At 42.9% G+C, this 21698-nt stretch overlaps 1 protein-coding gene and 1 long non-coding RNA gene across 5 annotated transcripts in view; one reads left to right on the forward strand and one right to left on the reverse strand.

The window, feature by feature from the left end:
* The window catches only part of SVOPL (SVOP like), a 134316-nt gene that overhangs the window by 82603 nt on the left and 30015 nt on the right, over positions 1 to 21698 (reverse strand). For all 4 annotated transcript variants that reach the window (XM_061414844.1, XM_061414846.1, XM_061414847.1 and 1 more), the window contains 4 exons: positions 19971 to 20034; positions 15004 to 15129; positions 13817 to 13945; positions 5376 to 5449 (listed from right to left, as the gene is read on the reverse strand). In XM_061414844.1, the coding sequence (XP_061270828.1) occupies positions 5376 to 5449; positions 13817 to 13945; positions 15004 to 15129; positions 19971 to 20034 (393 nt within the window). The remainder of the gene's footprint in view (positions 1 to 5375; positions 5450 to 13816; positions 13946 to 15003; positions 15130 to 19970; positions 20035 to 21698) is intronic.
* LOC133246478 (uncharacterized) lies at positions 90 to 5476 on the forward strand. Its single transcript, XR_009736051.1, has 2 exons — positions 90 to 1308; positions 1919 to 5476. It is a non-coding gene; the product is annotated as an uncharacterized LOC133246478 (long non-coding RNA).

Below are 21698 nucleotides of genomic sequence, written 5' to 3' on the forward strand. Positions count from 1 at the left end.
AGAAGGAGTAGCCCCGTGAGAGGTGGGGAGAAGCAGGAAGAGCTTTTCAGGTGGAAGGTACGGTGTGTGGGAGGGGAAAGAAAGGGAGGGGAAAGTGGGGTCACATTTCAGGGGGAGACTGGAAGGTGGCCTTCACCAGACACTGCACAGTGAGAAACGGATTTGCAAGAAAAAGCAGAAAGGGCCCAGAGGACCCCCTCAGGCCAGGAGAGAGTTTTGTCACAGAGTCAGAACAGAACTAACACCACGTTGAAACTGCCCCCCTCATTCTTTAGTTCATGTACTCTGTTACTTTAGCCCTGAATACAGAGTTAACTATCAGAGGACTGTTGCTTGTGCCCAAAAAGCTTATTAAGTTCCCATCCCAGGTGGTCCTGGATTAGTTTTGGCCACTACTTGTAAGTAAGTTCATTTTCAGCCTAGAAACCTTACAAATAAGCAGAGATAGGGGCGGTAGAGTAAAAATAACCAATATCGATTTGAAGTTTTATAGAAACCTTGTGAGCAAACAGAAGAACAAAGAAATGTTAAGCTTCCATTGAAGGCCAGTGGCTCCAAGAAGTCTGCAACCTGTCATGACCCTTTCATCTGGAACCCTCCCACCTCCATCTTTCCCCCAGCTAAAGCGCAGCCTGAAGGCTACTCTAAGATGGTTCTTTAAAACTTTAGTCCACCATCTTCTCGGTCTGCTGGCATTCTGGATAAAGTCGCTGTAATTTGCCTCAACACCTTGACTTCTACTTGCCTGTCATGTGGCAAGCAGCACAAGCTTAGACTGGGTAGCAGTTTCCTTCTCTGCAGCTACTCCAACATGTGAGCACAAACAGTGCTTTAAACAGTTCACAGGTATCATCTCACAGTCCTGGAGCTCAGCACTTCAGTGGGTCTGGCTGACTTCTCTGCTCGGTGTCTTCAGGAGGCAGAAACGCCAGTGTAGGCGGGGCTGCTCCACTTTTTATGGGAGAATCCATCTTCAAGCTGATCCAGACGGTTGGCACAACCCAGCTGCACAGGCTGAAGGACTCTTGTCCACGACCTCGCTGGCTGCCGACCAGTGGTTTTCAGCTTCTGCAGGCTCCGCTTGTTCCTTGTCTGCGGAATCAGCAACAGCAGTCATGTCCTTCTCATGAGCCTGCCTTACCTCACACTTCTCTTCTGCTGCAGCTCTGATTCCAGCTGGAGAGACTTCTCTAATTTTAAAGACTCGGGTGATTAGATTGAGCCCACCTGCCTAATCCAGGTTACCTGTTTTAAGTCTGATAACCATACTTAACTACATCCATGCGCTGCCTTCACACCGACAGTCAAGTGAGTGTTTGATTAAATCACCAGGTGTTGGAAATCTTGGGAATCATCTTTAGAATTCTGCCTTTCGGAGGTCAGGAAGCCATGCGAGGTTTTTTGCTTTTGCTTTATATTTCCTTCATCTCTCTCTCTTTTTTTTTTTTTTTGGTCTAGTCTTAAATATTTTTATATAGTTAAAATAAATATAAATTTTTATATATTTAAAATAAAATTTATTTAAATGTAAACATAACATACAGAAAAGTTCATATATCAAACTGAAGAAAAAGAATAAAGTCAGCCTCCTAGAAGCCCCCCTCATGCCTATTTTATGGAAATGGTTATTAAAGCCACAGGTAAAAGACATATGGGGATAATTAGCGGAAATTACATATATTCTGCACACTGCATACTAGTAATGATTAATATTTTTTCATATTTTATTTATTTGGCTGCACCGGATCTTAGTTGTGGTAAATGATATGTTTACTTGCGACTCTTTAATTGCGACACGTGGGATCTACTTCCCTGACCAGGGATCAAACCCAGGCCTCCTGCATTAGGAGTGCAGAGTCTTAGCCAATGAGCCACCAGGTGAGTCTCACAATTGTTAACCTTGTTGGTGTGATTATAGGCTTGGAATCACCTAAGAAAATGTCCTCAGGTAGTTGAGACTCCTAAAGTACCCGGGGATGAAATGGCATGAAGTGTTGGGCCTACTTGGAAATACTTCAGAACAGGAAAAAAAACAGCCAACGCAAGTGGGTGAATATCTGTGATTGTCAGATCTGAGTGGCAAGTAAATCCTCTGTGCTCTCTTGTGAGCTTGGAAACTCTCATCATGAAATATTGAAATATTTAAAAAGAAGACAATAATCATCTTGTTATTAAGGTAGCTTTAAATTTTGCTTTATTTCCAAATACTGAGAGTATTTTAAAAATTAAAAAGTCTCAAAAGGAGACACATCAACGTATTTTTAGTGATTATATCTGGGAAAAGCAGACAACCAATTTCCTGAATTCAAACACTATCATTAAGTTTCAACTGTTCTGAATCTTTCTGTAAGTGGAAGCATGTATTATGCATTCTGTGTCTGACTCGCTTTGCTCATTATTACATTTGTAAGATTCAGCCATGTTGAGGGCAGAGCACGAGTTTTCTCATTTTTATTATTGTATGGTATTCTATTTCACAAATATAACACAACTTATCCATTACACTGTTGACGGGCATATGGGTTGTTTTTAGTTTGGGGCTGTTACAAATAAAATAATGCTATTTTATTTTACTTGGCATTTCTGTTGAATATAAATCTAGGAGTGAAACTGCTGAGCTATAGGTTATGCATACTTTCAACTGCCGTAGAAATCGTTAAACAGTTTTTCAAAGTGGTCATGCTAACTTGAAATCCAATCATCAGTGTATAAAATTTCTAGTTACTTTACATCCTTCCCAACGCTTGATTGGGAAGATCTCCTTGAGAAGGAAATGGCAACCCACTCCAGTACTCTTGCCTGGAATATCCCATGGACAGAGGAGCCCGGTAGGCTACAGTCTGCTGCTGCTGCTGCTAAGTCACTTCAGTATGTCCGACTCTGTGTGACCCCATAGACGACAGCCCACCAGGTTCCCCCATCCCTGGGATTCTCCAGGCGAGAACACTGGAGTGGGTTGCCATTTCCTTCTCCAATGCATGAAAGTGAAAGTTAAAGGTGCTGGGAGCCACCATGGGAGATCCCACCCATGACAAAGGTCATGCGGAAGAGAACCTGACAGGCAAAGGTGGGTCAGGCCTCGAGGGACCCCCTGAATCTGCTCGAGCATCTACCCCAAAACCAGAATCTGTCTTAGTATTTTGTGCCTTTCACCAACTCTTCTGTCATTAATAGGGGGCTATCCCCGACCACCTTTCTCTGGAAAAAGTCAACTTAGGGCTTTAGTTAATAAGTCTCCTGGGCATGAAAGGAATATTTCTATTTTAATCCCTCTGTTGGCATTCTAGCTTGCCTGACAGGTTTATCCATACTCTTGCAATTAACACACATGACTGTTCACAACTCCCCAACCTTGAAAGGCACGGGAAGCCAAAACATTCTAAAAGTCCTAATGAGCATAGAGTCCTTTAAGGGATGAAAAATGATTAGAATAGATAGTACTGGTAAAGGGCTTCATCATTGGGCCAATGCTTGCTGCCAAGTGCCCATATCCCTTATCCATTGTGTACCTGGGAGTGCATTAGTTAACATAGTTGGAATGTAAGAAAAACAAGTAGCAGCCTTGGAATTAACCACATCAGACCTTTGAGCTAATTGGTTCCTTCTTTGTTGTGACCCACTGCACCTTTGCTCCGTGAGAATGTGACTCTGTTTAGTACTTTCTGAGGCTGGGAGAAATAAAGAAGAAACACTTTAAGGGAAAACAAGTTTTCTGGCTGATCAGCCTTTATCAAAAAAGGGTCAAAAAATGTCCACAGGCCTCCAAGGCCAGAAGATATGGTACACAACATTGTTTATGGGAAAGGTATGCAGAAAAAATCCTGGTTTTGATAAAGACAAAACAGATGTAATGTTTGGGCTGACTCTGTATGACTTTGCATCTTTCATTTCCCTCTATGTACAAATCAAGGTATAAAAGTTCCTTTTGAAAATAAAGTTATGGGCCTCGCTCACCGAAGCTTGGTCTCCCCGTGTCGTTCTTTTTTTTTCTTTTTCCTCCTTTTCTCTCTCTGTTCTTCTTTCAGGATGACTCCTTGGGGCACAGGGGCTCTCTGAGTTCACTTTTTTGCCTGGGCTTCTAAGACCCAATCGGGAAGGCGCCCTGCGTCTTCACCAGGGAGGGGGCGTCCTGCGTCCTCACCCCACCGAGAGGGCGCCTGTGGCCTCCGTGAACAGAGCAAGTTCTGTGCCAGGAGCTTTACTGGCTTTCTGTGTTAATCAAGGAAGATCAAGCCCTGCTCTCTGCTTTGCTATCCTTTTGCCTAGGCCGTCATTCTGAGGGTACTCCTGGATCCTGCTGGGGCTGGACCCCGGCAGAAAGGGAAGTCATTCAGTCATGTCTGACTCTTCGCGACCCCATGGACTGCAGCCTACCAGGCTCCTCCGTCCATGGGATTTTCCAGGCAAGAGTACTGGAGTGGGGTGCCATCACCTTCTCTTGCTACAGTCTATGGGGTCGCAAAGAGCTGGACATGACTGAGCGACTTCACTTTCTTTCTTTCAAAGCTTGATACAGTCTTTTTAACTTAGCCATTCAGGTGGATTTGTAATGGTTTCTCATTTGGTTTTAATTTGTATTTCCCTGGAGACTTTAAGGTTGACCATGCTTTCATGTATTTATCTGATACACATTTCTGTCAAGTTGCTGTTCAAGTCTCTGGCCTATTTCTCTACCAGGTCAGGTATGATTTTCTTGTTGAAATAAGTTATATCACAGTAACATATATTAATAATATATATAACAAGTATATATAATTTGTTGGACATAATATATTATAAATTTCTTTTCTCAGTTGGTGGCATACTTTTCAGGCTCTTAATTTAATGTAGGCAAACTCATCAATCTTTTCTTTTAGCGTCGGTACCTTTTGTGTCCTATTTAGAAAATCTTTGCACAGAGAGAGCCACTGAATCTATTCCTTTGAATATGACTCTCAGTGACCTCAGAGGATCAGTTCCTGGAGAGTGATGAGGGAAGAGACCAGGCTGCAAAAGCTTAGTACAGAACTCAAATGAAAAAATTTTAAAAACTGGTTATAGATGATTTGGATTTTTTTCTCTCTTTTTATATTGTTATTTTATACCTATTTTTTTGGTCTGTGGTGTTAAGCAAAAAAATAAGGCATTCCTGGTGTCTGCCTTGTGTTTTCTCCCCAGAGCACTCAGGAAGAGTTTACTTCAGTGGACTTTCTCCCACTGAAAATGTTTGTTTATTTGAACCTAGTTTTTTTTTTTTTTTTTTAATTAGAGTATAATTGCTTCACAATGCTGTATCAGTTTCTGCTGTACAACAATGTGAATCAGCTGTAAGTATACATATATCCCGTCCCTCTTGAACCTCCCTAAACCTAATTTTGAAATAATACCATTCTTACCATATGACCCAGATCTGTAATGTGGTCCGTAAATATTTAGCATCCAATAAGTCTGCAAATCTTCCTCTCTTTTCCTGGGGTAGTGAAAGGGGGAGACAGAACAGATTAAGTGGGTTAAGAATGGACAAAGGTGACTGTAATATTTTAGGTCAGAGAAAGCAAGAACAATGTGGGAATGTTGTGCAGAGAGACGGTCACTCCGCTCCCTGAATACCCTTCATCCAAACCCATAAATACGGGCTTTAACACATTTGTCTAAGTCAATCAGTCTCTGCATACTTTTTTATCACTGGCAAGAACCAAGACCCACTGAATTTAAGGTTCTAATGCTTTCGCTCTTCTCCTTCTCACCAGTACTGGTGAGAGGTAGAATAGAGTACAGAAAGTAGGAGGATATAAAAACAAATATGAAACTGATCGAGATTCTTTTAACATTAAGATGAAAAAACCCTAATATTAAAAAAGTGTGAGATTCATGTAAAAAAGCAAGTGGCCTAAATTTGGAAACAGGATACAGTGTCCAATTTCTTTGTGTATCTTTAGTAAAAGTTCTTGTCCATAGCCAGTGCCTATGAACTATGTTTGGATCAAAATAAGGCTGAGTTATACAGGATTAGGCAGTAATGGATTTTTATGTAAAGCTAGGAATATTTCAGGTGGAGGGTGTTCAGCTGAAAACCAACTACTCTTTTCTCACAAATCCACCTGGGATTACAGCATCCCACCCTTGGCACCCCGACCAGGGAGACCAGAAGTGTGGTCTGGGGGTCCTGGATTTTGTTGTCACAGGAAGAGCTCCCAGAGAACTCAGAGGTCCTCTGCCTCCGTGACTTTCAGGCTCAGCTCCTAGATTTCACTGGGGGTGGACTCAAGCAACTGACACTTCACTTCCATCTGCTCTATATCTCGGGACTCTGGTCACTCATCTTTGGAAAACCTCTGATCCAGCCCTATCCTCATATTTTCCAACACAGAATACATGGCCCAGAGAGGGTAAGTGACTTGCCCAAGATCACACAGCTGTTTGAAGACAGAGCCAGTCTGGGTCTTTCCCACCTGCCTCTCTGCCATGTCCCCTGGGTTTAGACACAACTATGTCCCCTCACCTCCCCAAGTGTCACTGGAGATTCAGAAAGCTGAGTTATATATAAACACATAAATTTTATCCTAATAAGTCATTTGGTTCTGAACCTTTGGCTATACAACCCAAATGGGTGGACTTATTCAGCTTCTTCACGGAATGGCCCCCCCTCAGACAGCCCGCAAAGCATCTCAGGAGTGAAGCTGCAGAGGCTCCACTGCTCACAGCATCTTGCCTGGCCTCCTCCACACAGCATCCTAATAACCACCTATGTGACCGAATTCACTGCTCATCCCTACCTTTGGTCTCAGCTCACACCATTCCTCCTTCCTGGCCTTTTTCCTCCCCAAGGCTTCCTCTCCTCTCAGTGTGCAATGTCTGTCCCACTTCTCCCTGCAGGTGGCTCTGCCAACCTGGCTCACAGTCACCTCTCTGCTCTGATCCTCCACACCCTGCTTCCCAGGCCACTCGCCTGGTTCTAGGCATCTGGGTTCTGTTATGTTATTGATACTTTCCTATGTGAGTCTTACCTCTCTAACCAGATTTAGGAGACTTGAAGGCAGGGTCCCTCGCTTACAACTCTGTATTCACAAGGCCTTGCTCAATAGACCACCGTGGAGAAGAACAAGATCATTTAATGGGCATGAGGGATGGAGGCAGCAAGCTGAAGTCAAGAGAAATGAAGGGGGAGAAAGAAAGAAGGGGGAGAGAAGAGAAGGATATAAGAGGAAGGAGGGTAGGGGGCGGTTGTAGAGATGACTGAGAATGGAGATGTGGTCTTTAAAGAGTTAAATGAGCTAAAATGAGGTCATTAGGGTGGATTGTAATCCAATATGACTGATGTCCTTATAAAATGAGGTCAGAATACACACATAGGGAAGATGACATGGAGACACAGGGAGAAGACGGACATCTAAAAGCCAGGGAAAGGAGCCTCAGAAGAAACCAGCTCTGCAACACCTTGACGTTGGACATCTAGCCTCCAGAATTGTGAGAAAATAATATTTGTTGTTTAAGACACCCAGTCTATGCTATTTTATTATGGCAGCCCAAGTGAACTAATACTCAGTGGGATAGGAGATGGAGGAGGAGGGGTGGAAGAGCGAGGAGGGAAAAAGGAAAGAGGAGAGAAGTGGACCTCAGTGCTCCTCAGTCCTGGAGCAACTACTGGGTTAAAAAAAAAAAAAAAAAATACGCATCAGAGACTCCCTGATGGTCCAGTGATTAAGACTTCACCTTTCAATGCAGAAGGTGCAGGTTTGATCCCTGGTCGGGGAGCTAAGATCCCACATGGCCTCTTGGCCAAAAAAAAAAAAAAACAAAACACAAAACAAAAGCAATACTGTAACAAATTCAATAAAGACTTTAAAAAAATGGTCCACAGCAAAAAACTCTACAATCAGACCCTCATGATCACTCAGCTGTCCATGGTTTTGTCTCTAAATTTTTTTCTCTCTCTGAACCCAATTTTATTTTTTATGCTATTGACAATCAAAATTTCACAGCCAGAGATTATGTGCCAGTTTCTACAAAGCATAACAACTTCTTTCATTTAATCCTTGTTGCCTAGCAACTAGTCTTCCCACCATGCTTTGCATGATAAAATGTAATTGTCAGTATCTTGGTAGAAAGGTAGGAGAGAGCTGATACTGCCTAATAGTAGGGTCCTGACCTCTGAACCACAAACTTTTATTTCCAAAATCCAGAAAAAAAAAAAAATTAGAATAACAGAAGCATCCTTAATTCTTCGGAAGAAAGTTCAAGGTTCTTGTTTCACAACTGGGTTTTGAGGCATGTGGAATAATTAGGGGAAACACTCCACAAAGCAAAGTAAGAACACCTTACCAAATGAAAACTGTGAACGTGAGGAAGTTTGGGGCATTGAATTCTCATTTTTGCATTTTTATCAAGCACATTCTATCTCACAACACATCCAGCACCAGGCCAGGTGGCAGTGGGATTACAATGCTTTTGTCATCAGTGATGTCCTGGGAAAGTCAGGAACACCCAGAAAAGCCCACCTCTGACTTGTGTGCAGGACACAGAAGACCTGTACCCTTGACATCACCCTCCTGTTGTGATTATACAATGCCTGAGGGAGTAAGATGTGAGGAGGTGAGTGGGGAGAGCTGTTGCTGCCCTGGACCTATCTGAGGCATGGAGGAACAGCTGGGTCAAGATCAGGCTCTGCCATAGATTGGTGCAGCCACTGTGGAAAGTGGTATGGACAGTCCTCAGAAGATTAAAAGTAGAACTTCCATCAGATCAGATCAGATCAGTCGCTCAGTCATGTCCGACTCTTTGGGACCCCATGAATCGCAGCACGCCAGGCCTCCCTGTCCATCACCAACTCCCGGAGTTCACTCAGACTCACGTCCATCGAGTCAGTGATACCATCCAGCCATCTCATCCTCTGTCGTCCCCTTCTCCTCCTGCCCCCAATCCCTCCCAGCATCAGAGTCTTTTCCAATGAGTCAACTCTTCGCATGAGGTGGTCAAAGTACTGGAGTTTCAGCTTTATTATCATTCCTTCCAAAGAAATCCCAGGGCTGATCTCCTTCAGAATGGACTGGTTGGATCTCCTTGCAGTCCAAGGGACTCTCAAGTCTTCTCCAACACCACAGTTCAAAAGCATCAATTCTTTGGCGCTCAGCCTTCTTCACAGTCCAACTCTCACATCCATACATGACCACAGGAAAAACCATAGCCTTGACTAGATGAACCTTTGTTGGCAAAGTAATGTCTCTGCTTTTGAATCTAGCAACCCCACCTCTGGGTATATATCCAAAGGAAATGAAAATAGGGGCTTAAAGAGATCTTCACTCCCACTTCACTTTAAAGTTCTTCTAAAAAAAAAAAATCATTCAATTTTGGTTGGTTCACTTGGTTCATTTCCAAGGCAAATCATTCAACATCACAGTAATCCAAGTCTATGCCCCAACCACTAATGCAGAAGAAGCCAAAGTTGAATGGTTCTATGAAGACTTACAAGACCTTCCAGCACTAACACCAAAAAAAAAAAAAAAAAAATTAACAGCATAGGGGATTGGAATGCAAAAGCAGGAAGTCAAGAGATACCTTGAGTAACAGGCAAATTTGGCCTTGGTGTACAAAATGAAGCAAGGCAAAGGCTAACAGAATTTTGTCAAGAAAACATATGTCACAGCAAACACCCTTTTCCAACAACACAAGGGATGACTATACACATGGACATCATCATATAACCAGTACTGAAATCAGATTGATGATATTCTCTGCAGCTGAAGATGGAAAAGCTTTATACAGTCAGCAAAGACAAGACCAGGAGCTGACTGTGGCTCAGATCACGAACTGCTTATTGCAAAATTCAGGCTTAAATTAAAGAAAGTAGGGAAAACTGCTAGGCCTTTTAGATATGACCTAAAGCAAATCCTTTATGATTACACAGTGGACAGGATGAATAGATTCAAAGGATTAGATCTGGTAGACAGTGCCTATGGATGGAGGTTTGTAACACTGTATAGGAGGCGGTAACCAAAACCATCCCAAAGAAAAAGAAATGCAGGAAGGCAAAGTGGTTGTCTGAGGTGGCTTTACAAATAGCTGAGACAAGAAGAGAAGTGAAATGCAAGGGAGAAAGGGAAAGATACACCCAAATGAATGCAGAGTTCCTGAAAATAGCAAGGAGAGATAAGAAAGCCTTCTTCAACAAACAATGCAAAGAAATAGAGGGAAACAACAAAATGGGAAAGGCTAGACATCTCTTCAAGAAAATTGGAGATATCAAGGGAGTATTTCATGCAAGGATGGGCATGCTAAAGGACAGGAATGGTAAGGACCTAACAAAAGCAGAAGAGATTAAGAAAAGATGGCAAGAATACAAAGAACTATACAAAAAATATCTTAATGACTCAGATAACCACAATGATGTGGCCACTCACCTAGAATCAGACATCCTGGAGTATGCAGTCAAGTGGGCTAGGAAGCATCACTATAAACAAAGCTAGTGGGGGTGATGGAACACCAGCTGAGCTATTTAAAATCCTAAAAGATGATGCTGTGAAAGTGCTGCACTCAATATGTCAGCAAATTTGGAAAACTCAGCAGTGGCCACAGAACTGAAAAAGGTCAGTTCTTATTCCAATTCCAAAAACAGGCAATGCCAAAGAATGTTCAAACTACTGTGTAGCTGTGCTCATTTTACATGCTAGCAAGGTTATATTCAAAATCCTTCAAGCTAGGCTTCAGCAGTATATGAACTGAGAAATTACAGATGTACAAGCTGGGTTTAGAAAGCCAGAGTTCAAATTGCCAACATTTGTTGGATCATAGAGAAAGCAGGAAATTCCAGAAAAACATCTACTTCTGCTTCATTAAAGCAGACTACATTACTTACTAATTACTTACTACAGACTACATTACTACATTACTAATTACAGCATACTTCATTGACTACATTAAAGCCTCTTACTGTGTAGATCACAAAAAACTGTAGAAAATTCTTCAAAAGATGGGACTACCAGACCAGCTTACCTGTCTCCTAAGAAATCTGTATGTAAGTCAAGAAGCAACAGTTAAGAACCAGACATGGAACAACTGACTGGTTCAGAATTGGGGAAGGAGGACATTGAGGCAGTACATTGTCACCCAACTTATTTAATTTATATACACAGAACATCACATGAAATATTGAGCTGGTTAAATCACAAGCTGGAATCAAGACTGCCAGGAGACATAGCAACAACCTCAGATATGCAGATGATACCACTCTAATGGAAGAAAGTGAAGAGGAACTAAAGACCCTCTTGATGAAGGTGAAAGAGGAAAGTGAAAAAGATGACTTAAAACTCAATATTCAAAAACATAACATCATGGCATCTGGTCCTATCACTTCACAGCAAACAGAACCGGAAAAAGTGGAAGCAGTGACAGTTATTTTCTTGGGCTCTCAAATCACTGCAGATGATGACTGCAGCCATGAAATTAAAAGACGCTGGCTCCTTGGAAGGAAAGCTATGACAAACCTAGACAGCATATCAAAAAACAGAGACATCACTTTGCCAGCAAAGGTCTGTACTGTCAAGCTATGGTTTTCCAGTAGTCAAGTATGGTAGAGAATTGGACCTTAAGCCTTGGACCATCAAGGACCAATAACTGATGTTTTCAAAATGGGGTGCTGGAGAAGACTCTTGAGAATCCCTTGGACTGCAAGATCAAATCAGTCAATTGTAAAGGTAATCAACCCTGAATATTCATTGGAAGGACTGATGCTGAAATGCCAATATTTTGGCCACCTGATGCGAAGAACTTACTCACTGGAAAAGACCCTGATGCTGGGAAAGACTGAAGGCAAAAGGAGAAGGGGGCTGCAGAGGATGAGATAGTTATATAGCATCCCTGACTCAATGGACCTGAGTCTGAGCAAACTCCAGGAGACAGTGAAGGACAGGGGAGCCTGGTGTGCAGCAATCCATGGGATCACAAAGAGTCGGACACAACTTAGTGACTGAACAACAGCAGCAATGGCAATGAAAAATAGGCCTGAGAAAATAGCTTGGAAAATTCTGAAAAAGAACTTTGATAATGAGTACGTACTTTATAAGTATGAAAACTTATTATAAAATACTATAATTGTTACATTAGACCAACAACTAATGTTCTAGTATATAATAAATCCCATATATATTTGAACAAACCTAATATTTAGAACATGCCTGCTAAGTTGCTTCAGTCGTGTCCAACTCTTTGCGACTCTATGGCCCACAGCCCACTAGGCTCTTCTGTTCTGGGATTCTCGAGGCAAGAATATTGGAGCAGGTTGCCATTTCCTTCTCCAGGTGATCTTCCTGACCCAGGGATCAAACCCACATCTCTTAAGTCTCCTGCATTGGCAGGTGGGTTCTTTCCCACTAGCACCACATGGGAAGCTTGTTTAGAACATAATAGTCAGCAATAAATTTAAATACATAGGGGATGGATTAGTCAATAAAAATACATCAGTGTTAGTTATTTGGATATGGCAAAGCTAGATCTGTTCCATGCTTCTTATATCCAGTTAAACACACACAGATCCAGCATTTACATATTAAATAAGAAACCAAATTAACCCAACACAAAGGGGAGGGAGACAAAAAAGGAACTGTAAAAATTGACTTTGACAACAATAAAAAAGTAAAAAACGTCAATAACTCTCGATAATGACCCTAAAAATAGAATTTAAATGCCAAATTTTGCTTTGAAAAAATCATTTATGAGGTTTATACAGTTGGTATCAGTAAGACGAGGCCAGTACAAGGAAAATAAAATTATAAAACAATCTCTCGGCTATAAACAGTGTGGCAATAACATGTGACTAGCTCTGTAAGACAGATGCTGTTATTTCCATTTTGTTGATGAGGAAAGTGATGGCAGGCAGGCAGAACAGCCATCAATAAAAAGTCTACAAGTAATAAATGCCAGAAAGGATGTGGAGAAAAGAGAATCCTCTTACACTGTTGGTGGGAATGTAAACTGGTGTGGCCACTAAGGAAATTAGTATGGAGGTTCCTTAAAATACTTTAAAAATAGAATTGCCATATGACCCAGCAATCCCATTCCTGGGCATATAGCCAGACAAAATTATAAATCAAAAAGATACATGCACCCTAGTATTTATTGCAACACTATTTACAACTGCCAAGATATGGAAACAACCCAAATGTCCACTGATACATGAGTGGATAAAGAAGATGTGGTGTAATGTGTGTGTGTGTGTGTGTGTGTGTGTGTGTGTGTATACACACATATACACACACAGTGGGTTACTACTCAGCCATTAAAAAGAATGAAATAATGCCATTTGCAGCAGCACGCATGGACCTAGAGATTACCACGCTAAGTGAAGTTTGAGTCAAAGACAAATGTATCGCTTCCATGTGGAATCTAAAATATGACACAAATGAACTCATCTATGAAACAAAACAGACCCGCAAATATAAAGAAGAGACTTGTGGTTGTTGAGGGGGGCGGGGGGCAAGGAGGATTGGAAATCCAGGATTGGCAGATGTTGACTGCCTCATCTGTATAGCACATGGAATTACATTCAATAGCCTATGATAAACCATAATGGAAAAGAATTATGAAAAAACATGTAACTGAGTCACTTTGCTGTACAGCAGAAATTAAACACAACATTGTAAACCAACTATACTTCAATAAAATTTGGGGGGAAAAAAGTGATATTGCGTTACTTGGCTCCACCAGGCTCAAGGCGGAGCTGGATTTAGGCTCATTTTCCTCCATTCTTTTCCTAGTCCTGCCCCTGGAGGGCTCAGGTCCCCTTCCCTCTCACCTTCCACCACTAAGGGGATTTCTGATGACCCCTGGTTTGAGACCGACTCACCAGGATGGGCTCCACCAGCTTCCCCTCTGGCATGACTGAGCGGTTCATCTTGGCAATGCGTTCCAGTGTAGCCAGGGCAGCCTGAGTGTTCCCGGTGGAGACATTGAACCGAGCAGATTCAGGGATAAACTGGGCATAGGTGACAAAGAACATCAGAATTGCAACTGCTGTGGACCCCAGAGATACGACCATCACAGTTTCATACACTACACCATCCCAGTTTCCAGAGAAGTAAGGATGCAGCGAGCTTTGTGGCAAGAATACAGCAGGTGCACTCGTGCAGTCCTGTGAGAACGAGAAGTGGCCGTTTCCTTGCCATCATCCCGTCTAGGGTGACAGTGGATTGATACTAAGCTGTACACCAGTTTGGCCCAACCAACCTAATACAATGAAATTCTTACACCCAATCTGTAAAGACCTGCCTCCCAGGGCTCTTTCTACTGCTTTACTTTTTACTGATTTTCTACTCCTCCATCACCTAGGCCCTCCCCAGGAACCCAAGAACTCTCCACAGTGCAGGAACCATCCCAATCACAGAGGGCTTCGACCCACTGATGGTGGCATACTCTGAATACCACACTCAGAAAACAGCACAGCCTTCCACTGACACGAGGACCTTGAGAATCAACTTGAAGGGCCCCCTGCTCTTGGTGCCTCCCCCGATGAAGACCAGTGGCTTCTTCCTCAGCAAAGCATCTCCCCCAGCAGTATCCTCTTCCCCATTCCCCAGCCAGAGTGCAGTTCAGGTCATCCTTATCACCCACCAGGATTAATCTGATTGTTTCTAACTGCTTTTCTGACCTTTTCCATCTTCCCTCCCACCAGCCTCCACAAAACCCAGTACCTGTTCCCCAGCATGCAACCCTTGCCACGTCGCCAGGGCCCCTGGTCCTCCAGGCTCTTTGTAACCTGGACACAGGCCTGTCTTTCCAGCTGGCCTCCCCCCAGCACCCCTCACTCTACAATTCACTGCCTGCCTGATCTCCCCCAAACATATCCTGCATTCACAGCTTCATGACTGGGCTTGTGCATTAAATCTGCCAAAACACCCTTTTCTCATAAACCGACAGAGACAGATACTTAAATAAAGGAGAAAGATCCTGGGCGTGAGAAAGATATCTGCAGGCCAAGAAGGCCACTGGGCCAACCAGAGGGGAGGTCAAGAGGGAGCCCACAAGCTTCATCACCTTGAAGGCCATGATGAGGATGATGCCAGGGATGGAGGCAATACGGATAAGCCAGCGCCACCCGATGGTGGGGACGACCACGGAGGCCAGGCCGATGATGAGCAGGGAGCCAGCCAGCCAGAAAACCTAGGGGAGAGAAGGAAGGTTAAAGCCCTCCTTTTTTCCAATAGTCACATGTGGATGTGAGAGTTGGACTATAAAGAAACCTGAGCACCAAAGAATAGATGCTTTTGAACTGTGGTGTTGGAGAAGACTCTTGAGAGTCCCTTGGACTGCAAGGAGAGCCAACCAGTCCATCCTAAAGGAAGTCAGTCCTGAATATTCACTGGAAGGACTGATGCTGAAGATGAAACTCCAATACTTTGGCCACCTGATGTGAAGAACTGACGCGTTGGAAAAGACCCTGATGCTGGGAAAGATTGAAGGCAGGAGGAGAAGGGGATGACAGAGGATGAGATTGTTGGATGGCATCACCAGCTTGATGGACATGAGTTTGAGTAAGCTCAGGGAGTTGGTAACGGACAGGGAAGCCTGGCGTGCTGCAGTCCGTGGAGTCATAAAGAGTCAGACACAACTAAGCAACTGAACTGGATTACATGCACTCCATACCCCCACTCCAGGAGTGCCTCAACCTGCATTGTAAGAGGATGAGATGGGACAGAGGCTTTGCTTGAGGAGCGGCCCCACCTCCAGGACTGGATGAATTGGTGAAGTTATTCACTTCTCCATGACTCCGTTTGCTTGTCTACAGGTAGGAGGCTCAGCAAGACAGGGGGACAGCAATGCCATCAAAGTTTAAAAACACCTCAGGCCCAAGACATAGACTTTCTTTTCTTGAATAAATGCAGTCACTGGTTCATAACTCAAGGTACAAAGGAGAGCACTGCGAATGGATTCCTCTTTTCTCCCAGTTTCCTTCCATCCAGTTCCTCTTCTCAGAAGAAACCAGTATCACCAGTTTCTTCCATCCTTCTGAAGCTGTTCTCAGTTCAGTTCAGACACTCAGTCGTGTCCAACTCTTTGCGACCCAATGAATAGCAGCACACCAGGCCTCCCTGTCCATCACCATCTCCCAGAGTTCACTCAAACTCACGCCCATCGAGTCGGTGATGCCATCCAGACATCTCATCCTCTGGCGTCCCCTTCTCCTCCTGCCCCCAATCCCTCCCAGAATCAGGGTCTTTTAAAATGAGTCAACTCTTTTTTCTTGAAGAGATCTCTAGTCTTCCCCATTCTGTTGTTTTCCTCTATTTCTTTTGCATTGATCCCTGAGGAAGGCTTTTCTTATCTCTCCTTGCTATTCTTTGGAACTCTGCATTCAGATGCTTATATCTTTCCTTTTCTCCTCTGCTTTGTGCTTCTCTTCATTTCACAGCTATTTGTAAGGCCTCCCCAGACAGCCATTTTGGTTTTTTGCTTACTGGAGTTTCAGCTTCAGCATCAGTCCTTCCAATGAACACCCAGGACTAATTTCCTTTAGGATGAATTGGGTGGATCTCCTTGAAGTCCAAGGGACTCTCAAGAGTCTTCTCCAACACCACAGTTCAAAAGCATCAATTCTTTGGCGCTCAGCTTTCTTCACAGTCCAACTCTCACATCCATACATGACCACAGGAAAAACCATAGCCTTGACTGGACGGACCTTTGTTAGCAAAGTAATGTCTCTGCTTTTCAATACGCTATCTAGGTTGGTCATAACTTTCCTTCCAAAGAGTAAGCGTCTTTTAATTCCATGGCTGCAGTCACCATCTGCAGTGATTTTGGAGCCCAGAAAAATAAATCTGCCACTGTTTGCACTGTTTTCCCATCTATTTGCCATGAAGTGATGGGACCGGATACCATGATCTTCATTTTCTGAATGTTGAGCTTTAAGCCAACTTTTTCACTCTCCTCTTTCACTTTCATGAAAAGGCTCTTTAGTTCTTCTTTACTTTCTGCCATAAGGGTGGTGTCATCTGCATATCTGAGGTTATTGATATTTCTCCTGGCAATCTTGATTCCAGCTTGTGCTTCTTCCAGCCCAGCATTTCTCATGATGTACTCTGCATATAAATTAAATAAGGAGGGTGACAATATACAGCCTTGACATACTCCTTTTCCTATTTGGAACAAGTCTGTTGTTCCATGTCCAGTTCTAACTGTTGCTTCCTGACCTGCATATAGGTTTCTCAAGAGGCAGGTCAGGTGGTCTGGTATTCCCATCTCTTTCAGAATTTTCCAGTTTATTGTGATCCACACAGTCAAAGGCTTTGGCATAGTCAATAAAGCAGAAATAGATGTTTTTCTGGAACTCTCTTGCTTTTTCCATGATCCAGCAGATGTTGGCAATTTGATCTCTGGTTCCTCTGCCTTTTCTAAAACCAGCTTGAACATCTGGAAGTTCACGGTTCACATATTGTTAAAGCCTGGCTTGGAGAATTTTGAGCATTACTTTACTAGCATGTGAGATGAGTGTAATTGTGTGGTAGTTTGAGTATTCTTTGGTATTACCTTTTTTTGGGATTGGAATGAAAACTGACCTTTTCCAGTCCTATGGCCACTGCTGAGTTTTCCACATTTGCTGGCATATTGAGTGCAGCACTTTCACAGCATCATCCTTCAGGATTTGAAATAGTTTCACTGGAATTTCATCACCTCCACTAGCGTTGTTCATACTGATGCTTTCTAAGGCCCACTTGACCTTAGACCTATTCCAGGATGTCTGGCTCTAGGTGAGTGATCACACCATCGTGGTTATCTGGGTTGTGAAGATCTTTTTTATACAGTTCTTCTGTGTATTCTTGCCACCTCTTCTTAATATCTTCTGCTTCTGTTAGGTCCATGCCATTTCTGTCCTTTATCGAGCCCATCTTTGCATGAAATGTTCGCTTGGTATCTCTAATTTTCTTGAAGAGATCTCTAGTCTTCCCCATTCTGTTGTTTTCCTCTATTTCTTTTGCATTGATCCCTGAGGAAGGCTTTTCTTATCTCTCCTTGCTATTCTTTGGAACTCTGCATTCAGATGCTTATATCTTTCCTTTTCTCCTCTGCTTTGTGCTTCTCTTCATTTCACAGCTATTTGTAAGGCCTCCCCAGACAGCCATTTTGGTTTTTTGCTTTTCTTTTCCCTGGGGATGGTCTTGATCCCTGTCTCCTGTACAATGTCAAGAACCTCCCCTGTTCTAAACATATACAAGCTAATGAGGATACATTTTGTTCTTTGCTTAAAAGGGTAAGATAATATAAATATTTCTCAATTCTGCTTTCTGTCCTGAAAAATTTATCTTGAGATTATTTTATATCAACAAAGAGCATGGCAGCCACCCTCATGAGTTGGGAATTAAAACAGGTCCGAGTGTTATCGTGAGCATTATTTTCCCAGTGGAAGATGAAGAATAGATGATAACTCCATTCCACCTCACAGAGATGGAGAGAAGATAATACTTTAAAAGACCCTTTGGGGGGCCACTTACAGGGTAACTATTTCATCACCAAGGAAGTCTATTTTTAAAACAGCAAGAATATTTCAGAAAGTAGTAAGAGCTATAAACTAATACAATTATGTAAAGTTTAAAAATAAAATAAAATTAGAAAAAAAAAAAAAAGAAAGAAAAAAGTAATGTGAGAATGACTTGTGTGATCAGGGATGATCTTTCTGAAAAAGCAATGTGTAAGAAGGCCAGTAAGAAGCCACTGTAGCAGACTGGGTAACAGCATATGTGGCACTGAAAAGGATTTTAGTAGTGAAATTATAAGAAAAAAAAATTTTTTTTTTCCTGTTTGATGGATTTGGCACATGTTTTGGAGGTAAAGGCAACAGGATTTGCTGTTAGACACTGCACCAGGGCTTCTGTGGTGGCTCAGTAGTAAGAAGATGCTCTTCATTGTAGGTAAATATTTTGGGGCGGGGAGGGGTGGGCGGTGCAAAGAAACATCAAAAAGTTTGTTCAGTTTTTCCCTTGCAATGTTATGGGAAACCCAAAAGAACTTTTTGGCCAACCCATTAGCCACCTAAAACCATTGGATTCATCAATTAGATGACCCCAAAAGACCCAGAAAATAAAACCAGCAATGAGATAAAACAATGTCATGACATGGGATCATGACAAAAGCAATAGGAGTAGATGGAAGAGAAAATGTCCACAGGTGAGCCTGAACCGGATCACACCTATTAAATCACATTCAGTGTAAAACCCAACCCCTAACTATTGAAAATGTGGGCATTTATCTTGACAAAGATAAGCAGAAAGCTGGGAGGGATATAAAGAGTTAGCATTTGTTTGCCTACATTTTTTATTGTTGTTGTCTAAATTTAGTGTCAGAAAAATCAAAAATAAAATTTTAAATATTCTCCTACTGCTTTATTCATCACCAAATATATTAATATATTTTTCAGTGGGAAGGGTCATCACCTTCCTGGGTCCTCTGAAAGTCAGGGCTTTAGGATAAGGATGACATCAAAGATGGTACAAGGGCACCTAGACTGATGGAGCTTCTGGATGCAAAACCTCTAGTCAGTAGCCAGCAGGGGTCTGAGGAGCGGTGGGAGACATCCTCATCTTCTCACCTGGGGAAACGGCTCAGCTGGGAGGAGGAGATTACAAAAGCGCTCACAGGCACGGGCCAGTTATGCACACTACTGTCCACAAGGGAGACTCTAGAAGGGGTGCTGAGAGTGTGCCTCCACTGAAGACTCAATGGGGAGAGAAAGTTCATACCAGATGCATTCCTGAGCGGCTGTCATTCTAGTGAAACCAGCCAGTGGACTGTTTCCTGGGGAAGGGGTTACTGTGCTCTAAATGCTGCTGCTGGATTAATGGATGATAGAAGTCCTGGCTCAGAAAGCCTTGGAAATGACCTTTGTGGTCAAGCATCCCTAATGCTTTCTGGCTGGTACCAAGTACCAGGAGTGTGCTGATCAAAGGACCATCAACCGACCAGGAGAAAAACTGGGATCTGAAGACTGGGTAGAATTTGGCTTCACTCACCTGAGACAAGGGGAGCATGTAGCCTCGATATTTTGTAGGCAAGAATTCCGTCTTTATGATTAGCCTAAACAGGAAGGGGGAAAACACAATTATGCTTTCATAAAGCCAAATAACTCATCTTATAAAACAGTCATTGGACTTCCCTGGTGGCACAGTGGAGAAGAATCCACCTGCCAGTGCAGGGGACACAGGTTCAATCCCTGGTCCAGGAAGATTCCACATTCTGCAGGGCAACTATGCCCGCGTGCCACAACTGCTGCGTGCCTAGAGTCCATGCTCTGCAACTCAAGAAGCCACCACAGTGAGAATCCCGAGCACCACAACAGTGATGCCTGCTCACAACTAGAGAAAGCCTGCACAAAGCAATGAAGACCCAGCACAGCGAAAATTAAACAAACATTTCTTTAACAAAAAAAAAATCATAATTTTTCTTGTTTCTTTGATAAACAATTCAGAAAAAAATTTCATCACTGTAAAATGATAGAAATACATATGTTGGTCTCTGTCCCTGAAAGTGAAAGATGCTCACTCATGTCCAACTCTTTACAACCCCACAGACCACAGCCTGTCAGGCTCCTCTGTCCATGGGATTCTCCAGGCAAGAATACTGGAGTGGGATGCCATTCCCTTCTCCAGGAGATCTTCCTGACCCAGGGATCAAACCCAGGTCTTCTGAGATGCAGGCAGATTCTTTACCATCTGAGCCACTAGGGAAGCCCTGGTGGTGGTTTAGTCGCTAAGTTGTGTCCAACTCTTGCAACCCCATGGACTGTAGCCCACCAGGCTCCTCTGTCCATGGGATTCTCCAGGCAAGAATACAGGAGTGGGTTGCCATTTCCTCCTCCAGGGGATCTTCCAGACTCAGCAATGGAACCCAGGTCTCCTGCAATGCAGGCAGATTCTTTAGCAACTGAATTATAAGGTAAGCCCCTGGAAAGCCCTGGTTCCTGCTAATATTTGGTCTTTGACGCCAGTCCCCGACACAGAGTTCCTGAAAACCTTGGGATTTCCTGGATGATAGGTGCATCATTTATTCCAAGGAGGTGATGCTTGATGCATCCTAGATGGTGGCTGGTCTTCAAACACTAAGGCATGATTAGAATCTTGGAATTTTCAGCCCTATCCCCCCTCCTCTGAAGAGAAGAGAGAGGCTGGAAAACTAATTAATAATCAATTATGCCTGCATGAGGAAACCTCCATAAAAATCCCTAACAAACAGGATTCAGAGAGCTTCCAGGCTGGTGAACACAGCTATGTCCTAGGAGTATCATTCAGTTGCTAAGTTGTATTCGACTCTGCAACCCCACAAAATGTAGCATGCCAGACTCCCATTTCCTTCACTGTCTCATGGAATTTTCTCAGATTCATGTCCATTGATTTGATGATGCTATCTAACCATCACAAGAGAAGACTCTACACATGGACATCACCATGTGGTCAACACCAAAATAAGATTGATTATATTCTTTGCAGCCAAAGTTGGAGAAGTTCTATACAGACAGCAAAAACAAGACCAGGAGCTGACTGTGGTTCAGACCATGAACTCCTTATTGCCAAATTCAGACTTAAATTGAAGAAAGTAGGAAAAACCACTAGACCATTCAGGTATGACCTAAATCAAATCCCTTATGATTATACAGTGGAAATAAGAAATAAATTTAAGGGACTAGATAGATCTGATAGACAGAGTACCTGATAAACTATCAGGATACCTGATAAATTATCAGG

Source organism: Bos javanicus, chromosome 4 (assembly GCF_032452875.1).
Source record: "Bos javanicus breed banteng chromosome 4, ARS-OSU_banteng_1.0, whole genome shotgun sequence".
NCBI classification, from domain to species: Eukaryota; Metazoa; Chordata; class Mammalia; order Artiodactyla; family Bovidae; genus Bos; species Bos javanicus.